This window comes from Eubalaena glacialis, chromosome 4 (genome assembly GCF_028564815.1).
Source record: "Eubalaena glacialis isolate mEubGla1 chromosome 4, mEubGla1.1.hap2.+ XY, whole genome shotgun sequence".
Classification (NCBI taxonomy): domain Eukaryota; kingdom Metazoa; phylum Chordata; class Mammalia; order Artiodactyla; family Balaenidae; genus Eubalaena; species Eubalaena glacialis.
In genome coordinates, this window is record NC_083719.1 from 156,896,001 (window position 1) to 156,908,772 (window position 12,772).

General features: G+C 39.4%; 1 protein-coding gene across 3 annotated transcripts in view; it reads left to right on the plus strand.

The window, feature by feature from the left end:
• The window catches only part of LOC133091089 (transmembrane protein 41B-like), a 79,097-nt gene that overhangs the window by 2,493 nt on the left and 63,832 nt on the right, over positions 1-12,772 (plus strand). For 2 of the 3 annotated variants that reach the window (XR_009700855.1, XM_061189954.1), the window contains exon 2: positions 9,752-9,924. Coding sequence is in view for 1 of the 3 variants with exons in the window: in XM_061189954.1 (XP_061045937.1) it covers positions 9,837-9,924 (88 nt within the window). In the remaining 2 variants the exon portion in view is untranslated. Of the gene's footprint in view, positions 1-9,751; positions 9,925-11,948; positions 11,988-12,772 lie in introns of those variants that run through there. The other variant, XR_009700857.1, reaches the window with a different exon arrangement.

The window sequence follows — 12,772 nt, forward strand, 5'->3', positions numbered from 1 at the left end:
CCCATTGAAAGACATTTGGGTAGTTGCCAGTTTTTGGCTATTATAAATAAAACTGCTATGAACATTTATGTGTAAGTTTCTGTGGGAACTTCATTAAGTTTTTGTTTCTTTTGGATAAATGCTCAAGAGTACAATTACTGCATTGTAGGGTGAATCTACTTTTAGGATTAAAAGAGACTGTCAAGCTGTTTCTCAGAGTGGCTAAACCATTTTATTTTCCCACCAGTGATGTGATATAATTTTTCTACGTACTCGCCAGCTTTTGATGTTGTCACTATACTTTAATTTTAGTTATTCTCTGATATCTCATTATGGTCTTAATTTGCATTTCCCTAATGGCTAAAGATGTTGAACATCTTTTCATGTGCTTCTTTGCCATGTGTATATTCTCTTCCATGAAATGTCTGTTCCTGTCTTCTGCCTATTTTCTAGTTGGATTTTTTTAAGTTGTTTGGAGGGTTCTTTGTATATTATAGATACAAGTCATTTGTCTCATATGGGATTTTCAAATATGTTTTCCCACTGTGTAATTTGAGTTTTCATCCACTTAAAAGGATCTTCTATGAAGCATTTTTAACTCATTTTGATGAGATCCAATTTATCAGTTTTTGCTTTTATTGATCATACTTTCGGTGTCAAGTCTAAGAATTATTCACCTAGTTCTAGATGCCAAAGATTTTCTCCAATTTTTTTTTTCTAAAAATGTCCTGCTTTTACATTTAAGATTATGATCCACTTTGATTTAATTTTTGTGTAAGGTGTGTAAGGTTTAGGTTAAGGTTCGTTTTTTGTTTGTTTGTTTTTGTCGAGGGATGTCCAACTGTTTCAGTACCATTTTTTGAAAAGTCTATTCTTGCTTGATAGCTTTTGCACTGCTGTCAAAAACAAGTTAAATGTATTTATGTCAGTCTATTTCTGGGTTCTCTGTTCCATTCCATTGATCTATGTATCTACCCTCCATCATTACTGCAAAATCTTGAAATTGGGTAGATTAATTCCTCCCATTTTAATCTTCCTTTACAAATTGTTTTAGCTATTCTTCAGCCTCTTCTTACCATATAAATCTTAGAAGAAGCTTGTCTATATCCACAAAAACCTTGAGGGCATTTTAAGAGTAATTGTGTTAAGCCTCTTAACTTGGGGAGAATTGACATGTTTATTATGTTGTGTTTTCTAATCCATGAACAAGGTATGTCTCCCTATTTGTTTGGGACTTTTAAAATTTTCTTCATCAGCATTTTGTAATTTTCAGTATAGAGGTCCTATAAATGTCTTATTGGGCTTATATTTAAGTATTTATTTAGGTCAGTTGTAAATGGCATCACATATTTTTATTTAAGCTTCTACACATTTGTTATATATAATTTGATAAAATTGTGTTGATGTTGTACTCTAAACCATTTACAAACTAATATTATTTCTCAAGCTTTTTGTGGATTCCTTGGTATTTTCTCCATTTAGATTATCATCTCATCTTCAGATGTAGACAGTTTTACTTTTCCTTATTCAATATAATAGGATATATTACTATTCAACATTCAGTAGGATATATTCCTTCCTATTCAACATAGTAGGAATAGTCCTTTTATCTTTTAAATAAACTTTTTAAAAACTTAACTTTTAAATTTATGTATTTATTTATTTTTGCTTTATTTTCTTACTAGAACCTCCAGTAATATATTTAATAAAAGTGGTGAGAGCAGATATCGGTGCCTTGTTTCTGATCTTACAGAGAAAGCATTCAGTCTTTCACAGTTAAATATAATGTCGGTATAGGTTGTTTGTAGATCATCTTTATGAGTTTCAGTATGTTCCTTTTCTATTCCTAGTTTGCTTGGAGTTTTCTTTCTTCTTTTTTTAAAATCATGAATGGGATTGGATTTTGTGAAATGCTTTCTCTGCATTAATGGATAGGATCACATGACTTTTCCCCCTTAATCTATTGGATATGGTGGATTACATTGTTTGATTTTCAAGTATTTAACCAACTTTGCATAACTGGAATAAATACCACTTGGTCATGGTATATTATTCTTTTTATATATTTCTGGATTTAATTTGCTAATATTTGGCTGAGGATTTTTACAGCCAATTTCATAAAAAATATTGGTCTGTAGTTTTCTTCTTTCTATACTATCCCTGTCTGGTTTTGGTATCAAGGTAATACTGGCTTCATAAAATTAATCAGGAACTGTTCCCTCTACTTCTGTTTCTTATCAAGTCATGTAAAATTTGTGTTAATTCTTTAAGTCTTGGGTAAAAGTGAAACATCTAAGCCTGAGTATTTCTTTTGGGAGTTTTTAAATGAAAAATCAGTGTTTCTAGTGGTTACAGGAAAATTGAGATTATCTATTTCATCTTGGCTGAGTTTTGGTAGTTTTGGGTGTAAAAGCTTTGGTCCATTTCATCTACATTTTTGAGTTTATAGTGTAGACTTGTTCATAATAACTTGTCCCTTATTAACCTGCAGGATATGTCATGGTATCCCTGGTTGCATTTCTGATATCTGTGATTTGTGCCATCTCTCTTTTTATCTTTATCAGTCTTGCTACATCTTTATTGATTAGATTGTTTATTTCAAAGAACCAGCCTTTTGTTTCATTGATTTTTCCCCCCTATTTTCCTGTTTTCAGTTTCATGGATTTTTGTTTCATCTTTATTATTTCCTTCTTTCTGCTTGTTTAGTGTTTTTTCCTCTTCCGTTTTTACTATTATAATATAGAAAATTAGATTATTGCTTTGAAATATTTTCTTTCCCAATTTAGTGCTATAAACTTCCCTTTCAGCATTGCTTTCACTTCATTCCACAAACTTTGATCTGTTATATCTCCATTTTCTTTTATTCTATGCATTTAAAATTTTTTCCTTGACTTTTTACCCATGAGTTATTTGGAATTGTGATGTTTAGTTTTCATGTGATTGAAGATTTTCCTGTTGTCTTTCTGTTATTGATTTCTAGTCTGATTCCATTATGGCTAGAGAACATACTCTCTCTGATTTTAATTCGTTTAAATCTGCTAATGTTTTTTTATCACCCAGTATATGGTATATGAGTGAATGTTCCATGGACACTTGAATATGTATTCTGCTTTTATTGAGTGTGTTCTTTAAATGTCAGTTATATCCTGTTGATTGATGATGTTTTCAGTTCTTCCATATCCTTGCTGATTTTTCTCTCTGGTTGTTCTATAAATTGCTGTGTTGAAGTCTCAAATAATAATTGTGGATTTAAAATTTTCTCCTTTTACCTTTTTCAGTGTTGACTTCATGTGTTTTGAAGTTCTGTTGTTTGGTGCACACACATTTAGTATCACTAGGTCATCTAGGTGGATTATTCCTGTTATCTTTATGTAATGACCCTCTTTGCCCCTAATAATTTCCTTTGCTCTGAAATCTACTTTATCTGATATTAATATAGCCATTCCTGCTTTTTCTGATTAATGTTCATATGATATATCTTTTTCATCCTTTTACTTTGAACTACCTATATCATGATGTTTAAAGTAAGCTTCTTATAGACAGTATATAGTTGGATCATGCTTGTGATTTTTTCATCTACTCTTCCAATCTCTGTCTTTGACTTGGTTATTTAGATCATTTACAGTTAATGTAATTATTGCTATGTTAAAGATTAGGTCTACCATTTTAGTTTTTGTTTAGTCTTTTACCTTAGTTTCTCAATCCTGTGTTTCTCTTATTTTGCCTTCTTGTGGGTTACTTAAACATTTTTTAATAAGTCCATTTTAATCTAATTTACTTATAATCATTTGTGTATACTGTTTGTATAGTTTTCTTAGTGGTTGCTTTTGGCATTACACTATACATATGTAACTTATCATAGCCTACTGGAATCAGTGTTTTATTACTTCAAGTGAAGTTTCAAAATTTTACTTCCATTTAGGTCTCTTAATATTCCCCAGTTTTAAAGTATGATTTTCTGTAGTATTTCCTTTATATACATTGAGAACCACATCAGATGGTGTCATAATTTTTGCTTTGACCATCATATAGAATTTAAGAAACTCATGAGGCCAATGATAGTCTCTTATATTTACCCCATTTGTTTTCACCCATTCCATTGTTCCCCTTCTCTTTCTGAAGTTCCCAGTCTTCTGTTATTGTTTTTTTATGTTTTCATAACAGTAGGTGGTATCTGGGCTTTCCAGTGCCATTGGATATGAGTTTCAGGAAACACTGAGCCTGGCTCACTTGATGCTACTGAGTTGGAGGGTTTGTATATGTTGGGCCTGTTGGCACAGCAGATGCTAGCAGATTAGACTAATGTTGATGGGACTAGTGCCACAGGAGGATGCATTCCCATTCAGGCTATGCTGCTGCTACAGTAGATCCAATCCCCCTCTACCCCGAGTGTGGGGCAGTGACCTGCTGCTGTCACTGCTTCTTTATTAGGCTGCTTTTGCCTCAGGTGTGTGGTGGGATCCCTTGGAAGCTGCTGCTGCTGTCAATCACAAGGTTAAATTAATTTTAGAAATACTTCAATATAAATATATAGCCTGGCTTTTGTAGGACCCCTGTATTTGTTTTTTATTGCTTTCATACGAATTACCACAAATTTAGGGACTCAAAACAATGTAAATTTATTACCTTACAAGTCTGACATTGGTCTCAATTGAGTAAAGTAAAAGTGTTGGCAGGATCGACAGATAAATGGATAAAGATGTGGCACATATATACAATGGAATATTACTCAGCCATAAAAAGAAATGAAATTGAGTAATTTGTAGTGAGGTGGATTGACCTAGGGACTGTCATACAGAGTGAAGTAAGTCAGAAAGAGAAAAACAAATACCGTATGCTAACACATATATATGGAATCTAAAAAAAAAGAAAAAATGGTTATGAAGAACATAGGGGCAGGACAGGAATAAAGACTCAGCCATAGAGAATGGACTTGAGGACACAGGGAGGGGGAAGGGTAATCTGGGATGAAGTGAGAGAGTGGCATGGACATATATACACTACCAAATGTAAAATAGATAGCTAGTGGGAAGCAGCCACAAAGCACAGGGAGATCAGCTCTGTGCTTTGTGTCCGCCTAGAGGGGTGGGATAGGGAAGGGAGGGTGGTAGGGAGATGCAAGAGGGAGGAGATATGGGGATATATGCATATGTATAGCTGATTCACTTTGTTATGAAGCAGAAACTAACACACCATTGTAAAGCAATTATACTCCAATAAAGATGGTTAAAAAAAAAAAAAAAGTGTTGGCAGAGCTACATTCTTTTCTGGAGGCTCTTAGGGGTGTTTCTGTTCCCTGGACTTTATCAGCTTCCAGCGGTCACTTGTAGTCCTTGACTCAGAGTCCCCTTTCTCCACCTACAAAACCCAAAACGTTGCATCTCTCTGATTCTGCTTCTATTAGGACATCTCTCTCTTTCTCTTTCTACAGTTGGGAATGGTTTTCTGCTTATACGGACTCATGCAATTAGATTTGTTCCATGAGGTAATCCAGGATAATCTTTCTCTCTCAAGGTCTATAACTTCAGTCATATCTGCAAAGTCCTCTTTACCATGTAAGGTAACATATTAATAGGTTCTAGGGATTAGGGTGAGGGCATTTTTAGGAGCCATTATGCTGCCTACCACACCCTTAACAAGTGACCTTGAGAAAATTACTGAGATTTTTAAAGCCTTACTTTCCTCAAACAAAATGGAAAGAAAGATATCTAGTTAATATCATGAAAGTGAAACAGTATATATGAAATCAACTAATTCAAAAAGTAAGATTTCTTCTTTTTCTTTATGATTTACATGATTCTCAGAGTTCAGGTACTTGAAGAGTTACTTTTTTTTAAACAGAACTAAGGCATTTCAGGGTTCAGGTGCTGTAAGATTGTCTGAATTATCTGAGTAACAATTAGCTAAGCACAGGTGTAAAGCATTTGATTTACTCCCTGGTGTTCTTTATCTTCTCATCCCACTAAATCCATATCCCTTGTCTAGCTCCAGCCAGTAGAGTCAGAGCTTGTTTTACTGTTTAACTAAAGTTCAATTTAAATTCTCTCTACATCTCCAGATTCTCAGCCCTGGTTGCATATTACAATCACCTGGGAAGATTTCAAAAACTACTGATGCCATATTTCCACCTATCATGGATATTTGAGGAGGGACCTGGAATGAAATGCTCTAGCTTATGGTTTGTGGAGCCAAATCATAGTCTACACTGAGCCAAATCATTTGCGATATCACCTCTAAAAAGGAGTTTATCTGTGGTGACTAATGCTCTTCCTTTGTCAGTATGCTTGATTTGTCCCTCTTTGGGGGAAAAAAAGAGGGGGAAAAAAACCCCAGCAGTTTGGCTCCCTGAATTACAACCTGATGCTGTGGAATTAGTGTTGGCTCAGAGCGCACATCTTCGAATACCCATTCTCTCTCCTGCTCCCTTGCATGAACTTATATCCTTGGGCAGTTTTTCATCCACCACCCTCTTTTGCTTCTAATCTTAGCAAGTAAAGTCTCCCCTTAATGAAACAGCATTTCATGAGACTTGCTGGGAGCATAGGTCTGTTCCAGACCTATCATATGTTAGCTAAAGCAGATATAAGTGATGTGTTTTTGGCATTCATCCTTGTGGGTTGGAGAGAGAAGACAGAGTTTTATCCTTTTAGGTGTCATCTGACTGGGCAAATGGGCTCTTTCCCTCTGCTGCCTACCATGTAAAAAACTGAGAGTGTTACCTCTAGAAGGTATCTTCTAGGTATCAAAATAGTTCAGATAAGTCAAATTTCTCAGTAAAAGATGACAAAACTATGGCTTAGGTGGTTAATTTTACATGTCAATTTGTCTGGGCCACCATGCCCAGTTACTTGGTCAAATATTATTCTGGATATTTCTGTGATGGTGTTTTTGTGTTTTTTTAAATTTTGATTTTTATTTATTTACTTATTTATGTTTTTGGCTGCGTTGGGTCTTTGTTGCTGCACGTGGGCTTTCTCTATTTGCAGCAAGCGAGGGCTACTCTTTGTTGCGGTGCGCAGGCTTTTCATTGCAGTGGCTTCTCTTGTTGCGGAGCATGGGCTCTAGGTGCACGGGCTCAGTAGCTGTGGTGCACGGCCTTAGTTGCTCCACGGCATGTGGGATCTTCCCAGACCAGGGCTCGAACCCATGTCCCCTGTATTAACAGGCAGACTCTCAACCACTGCGCTACCAGGGAAGCCCAGGTTACTTTTGAACTGCAATCCCCACACTTGTAAAATGACATTAAAAACCACTCTTTCTGTGGGTTCTTAGAATTAATTAAGCAGGTTATGTGTGTAAAGTATCCTGGCACTTGAATGAGTTGTCAGAACCAAGGGCTGCTGGAGACGATGCTTATGCCCTAGGTAATCTCCCCTTCTACTGGGCGGCAAGTAAACACAAGCACAGTAGTCAGTGCTCTGGAAGAAGTGAGTTCTGGTGCTGCAGAGCACAGAATCTTTTTTTTGTAAATTTAATTTTTATTTTATATTGGAGTATACTTGATTTACAATATTGTGTTAGTTTTAGGTGTACAGCAAAGTTATTTAGTTATACATATATCCATTCTTTTTCAGATTCTTTTCCCGTGCAGGTTATTGCAGGATATGGAGTAGAGTTCCCTGTGCTATGCATTAGGTCCTTGTTGATTACCTATTTTATATATAGTCGTGTGTATATGTTAATCCCAAACTCCTAATTTATCCCTCCCCCCCCCTTCCCCTTTGCAGAGCACAGAATCTTGGAAGGGAGAGTTCAGGCTTCTTGGAGGAGGTGCCATCCTTTCTAAGGATATGTAGAAGCTCCTGGGGTGGCAGGAGGGAACAGTGTGTGTCAAAGTTTGAGAAATGTAAGAAAATGTGGCAAAACTAAGGTACACGAGTGGAACTCAGGTTTTGGGAAAGAAATGAGAGTTGATACTGGGAACCTACTGGGGCCAAACAGAAAAGGGCCTTCTTTGTCCCGTCAGAGGTTTGGATGTTTATCCTGAAGGCTGTGGGAAACGCTAAACAACAGTGAGATGGACTTCTGGTTTAGAGACTCACTCGGACCTCCATGTGGAAAGCACTTGATTGGGTGCAGGGTGAATTGTAATCTAAGGGTCCCACTTAAGTTGTAAAAGGTTGGACTGGATTTCGGAGATCCGAGAGGGAATGGGTGGGGCCTGGTGACCAGTTAGAAAAGGGAGGGCAGCAAGCGTGGGTGACAGTTTACAGCTGCATCTTTTTGTGAGATACAGAGCACAGTAGGAAGGGATTGGGGCTGGGGAGAGGATCTTACTTCATCTTCAGTGCTTTCGAGGGACCTGGTAGACAGGTCTGGGCCCAAGGTACAGATCTGGGCTTTTTGGGAGGACAGGTGTTTGAAGGCACGGGAGAGAGACTTAGGTTACCCACAAGAAGATCCAAAGAATCATAGGTCTGAGAGCTTTTTAAGTGGGTATATTGAGGATGCTTATAAGCTGAAAGAAAGTAGCCAGCAGAGGAAGGGTGTGAAGATCTAGGAGAGGAAATGATTGTTCATTTGTTTTCAAAAAGCTGACTACTTATTGTGTGCCTGGCCCTTTTCTAGGATCTGGGGTTCACACCATGTGTTATCTCTTCTGCAAGGACAGTTCAACTCATCCCCTGGTGAAGAGAAGTCAGATTATTCTTTGCATCCCATTCAGGTGTAGGAACTGTTCTGTCCCTCTGAAGGGACTTTACTTAACCAGAGTAATAAGTTAGAAATCAAAAGAAATTAGAGTTGGAAGGGACCTTAAAGGCCACTGTACTTAATGTTGCCTAATATTTTACCTTGATTGTAAGAAAAATTTATTGCAGAGCCCATTCTCTTCAGAGTTCCTTCACTGAACTTTCTTTATGTTTTTCATCCAGTGGGTCTAGCTTGTAGATTTTGGCCTCCTCCTAAATTTGCTTCTTCATCCACATTACATTTTGCCCGGACTATGGCAGAAGCTCCTGGGTGGTTTCGCGGCCCCTGGACTCAGTTCCTCTAAGTTCATCTGCCTACTCGGGTTGAGTGATCTTCTAACATGAAAAGATACACCTAAAATAATGCTGCTAATGACTTGCCCACACAGAGTTAGTGCATACTAGCCGCCCAGCGTGTGCTCTGCCCAGAGGCCTGTAGTCTGAACTGTGCTCGGCCAAGCCTCCTGGGGCTCTTTGGCCCTGAGGAAGGGGAGCTTTTTGTGATCACTCCCTTTATCTAATCGGTCCTTCAGCAGCGGGGCGCCTTTTTCTAACCAGCGGAGGCACCCTTACTTAGCCAGTGGTAGCCCCAGTCCTCATCACCTGTGGGATACAAGCCATGCTGTCTCCCAGGCTTGCTTCCGCCAACATCTCTATTTTTTGTCCCTTCTCACACTTGGACCCCTGGCCTTTAGTCATCCCCACCTGCAGTATTTACAGTGCCCAGCAGGTGTCAGGCTTGAGTGTCTTTGCACAGGTGCTCCCTGTGCAGTTACTGCACCTCCTACTCCACCTCTGCAGAGCCTCATCTTTCTCGATTGTACTTCAGGGTTATCATGAAGCCGTCACTTAGATATAACTTTTTGCCTCCATAGGAACCTCTGTGCATAAAGGTTATGGTTCTTTATCTCATGTGATTGAAATTTTGAGTTTATACATGTCCCTCCTTAATGAGGCTTTAAGGGCAGGAGTCGTTTCTAATCCTTAGCACAGAGCAGATGCTTTTTTTTCTTTTTAGATGCTTTTTAATGATGATAAAATGTACGGTTTAAATCACTCATTTTACAATAATTTTGCTTTAGGTTGTGACAGAAATAAAGTTTCCAGAAGTTGTGTTCCTGCAAAAAGAAATAAAGATGTGACCTTCCAGTTGTGTAAAGCTCATGAATGCTGTGTAAGTGCGTCGGGTGCAGTAAGGAACCTGGAGCTAAATGGGCTAGTTCTGAGAGAGAGAGACTTAACTACGTTAACAAAGGTAAGCCTTCATTGTGTCCTGCCAACATTTGATAGTTGCTTTTGGGGCAAACTAAACAGGTAAAATTTTAAACTGTTCCTCCCCATTAAAGGGATTGAATAAATAGGCCACTTTGGTGCACCGGTGTCTTGCGAATTGTCCAATTGGAGATGGAGGTTTAGAAAGTGAGTTTCAGTCTCATTTAAGTCTCTTCCCATCAGACTGGTCTCGTGATTTCCTACACACCATGTTACTTCCTGTCTACCTTTTCTTGGTGTTGTTCATGCCTGGATTGTCTCCTGTACCTGCTCAAACCTTGGTCCATTCTCATTTGTACCATGGAAGTTTGTCATGCTGGATGCTGTCAGAACTAATTTTACTTAAGTTTGTGTTAAGCCGCAAAGCACACATTTTGTATATTTTCTGTTTTTTGTGTTTGTTTATATTTTTATGGTTTCTCTTCAAGAAATATTATGAGAAGGGAAATAGGAAGATGTAAAGAGCAAAAAAGTCATCATTCTCTTTAAATTGTTAGAACATGTATCTGCAATCATAATTATAATGCACTGTGGTATGTGTTAAAATAGGAAATATATGTAATGTCCCGTAGGAGCAGCAAAGTCAGTGGTGTTAGTGGGGGTGTGTCATGGAAGTAATCACAAAGCAGGTGACTGTTGGTTGGGGTCCTGAAACATTAGTGTGTGTTCCCTGTGTCCAGTAGTGGTCTGGAGGGGTCAGGAAGCCTGCCTTTCAATTTGAGGGAACAGAGGCTTTGAGGTCCTCTCTTTTATTGCTCCAGTATACTGCATAGCAGCTAATAAAATACTGGGTTTATAGTTGACATTTAAATCGCTGATTGATCATCAAGATTGGGATGTATCATTGGAGATGAAAATAGGAAGAGTCTTATGCTTTTTAGGTTTTTCTTTTTTTTCCTATGTCTCAGAAGGCTCTTTGACGGGAGACTTTTTATTCTCCCATACAATTCCATGAATACTTTTACCCTGGCACTTATTTTAATGGCATTCTCAATTTATAAATGTCTTTGAAACACATATTGTAAACTATTTGAGGGTAATGACCATGGCCATTGGTGGCACATCTTAAATGTGCATCGTGTTAATTTTTGAGTGTCATGTGGTCTACCATCAGTGCTTCCCTCTTTCACCCAGTTTTCTTCCTCATTTCCTTCTCCAAATTTGTCTCATTTTTCTACTTTCCCTTTTGCTTCTCTGTTCTTGCTTTCTCTTTCCCATTGCATCTGTCATTCTTCTTCTCCTTCTCCTTCTGACTTCATTATGGCCAACCGAAGCCTTTTCTAGTATGTTCTCTATCTTCCTTGCCTCTTTATTGCCATCCACAAACTCTTACAGAATATTCTTGGTTGACTCCCTTACTTCCTAGCATACCCATGTACTTCATGATCACTTTAGAACATTGAAAAGGGTTGGAATTTTTAAAAATAAGTAATTATAATCAGTCTTCTTTCACCTCTAGTATAAGACTCTTCTTCCTCAATCTGACCATTCTCAAATCTAGAAGTACTCCAGCTCATTGGTCCTCCTTACCCCCATGTTTAGGCCAAAGAACTTGTGAAACCTTAGCCCTGTTTAATACTTGAATTTATCAAAACATAAGAGAGCTAATTCTGCCTAAGGGCACCAAAGAAGAATAAAGATGCCACAGATAAACGTTTAGTCCAGATTTATAATGGACTCTAAGTGCCTGGTTGAGTGCTAACCATTAACTCACTTGAACAACAGGGAGCTCATGACAGAAACTAACATGTTAGTTGTATAGACACTTCACCATTCCTCAATGTAGCTGATAAACTGCATCCAGTTAGCTTAAATAACATGAATGATGAATTTCCCTGTGTATATAAATTGGGAGTTTGTAAAGTTATCTTTTTCCCTTTGTACAACTACTGACTACCACCTCGCTTGGTCACGGCAATAGAAAATGATGACTAAGAAACACATTGTCGGGGGGGAGGGGCAAGATGGCGGAAGAGTAAGACGCGGAGATCACCTTCCTCCCCACAGATACATGAGAAATACATCTACACGTGGAACTGCTCCTACAGAACACCCACTGAACGCTGGCAGAAGACGTCAGACCTCCCAAAAGGCAAGAAAATCCCCACGTACTTGGGTAGGGCAAAAGAAAAAAGAAATAACAGAGACAAAAGAATAGGGACGGGACCTGCACCAGTGGGAGGGAGCTGTGAAGGAGGAAAGGTTTCCACACACCAGGAAGCCCCTTCGTGGGCAGAGACTGCGGGTAGCAGAGGGGGGAAGCTTCGGAGCCACGGAGGAGAGCGCAGCCACATTGGTGCGGAGGGCAAAGCGGAGATTCCCGCACAGAGGAGCGGTGCCGACCAGCACTCACCAGCCCGAGAGGCTTGTCTGCTCAGCCGCCGGGGCGGGCGGGGCCTGGGAGCTGGGGCTCGGGCTTCGGTGCTAGCCGGGAGGGAGTCCGGGAAAAAGACTGCAGCTGCCAAAGAGGCAAGAGAATTTTTCTTGCCTCTTTGTTTCGCGGCGCGCAAGGAGAGGGGATTCAGAGCGCCGCCTAAACGAGCTCCAGAGACGGGCGTGAGCCGCGGCTATCAGCGCGGATCCCACAGCAACAGGGACGCAGAGGGAAAAACGGAGAGATTCCCGCACAGAGGCTCGGCGCCGAGCAGCACTCACCAGCCCGAGAGGCTTGTCTGCTCACCCGCCGGGGCGGGCGGGGGCTGGGAGCTGAGGCGCGGGCTTCGGTCGGATCCCAGGGAGAGGACTGGGGTTGGCTGCGTGAACACAGCCTGAAGGGTCTAGCGCACCACAACTAGCCGGGAGGGTGCACGAGAAAAAGTCTGCAGCTGCCG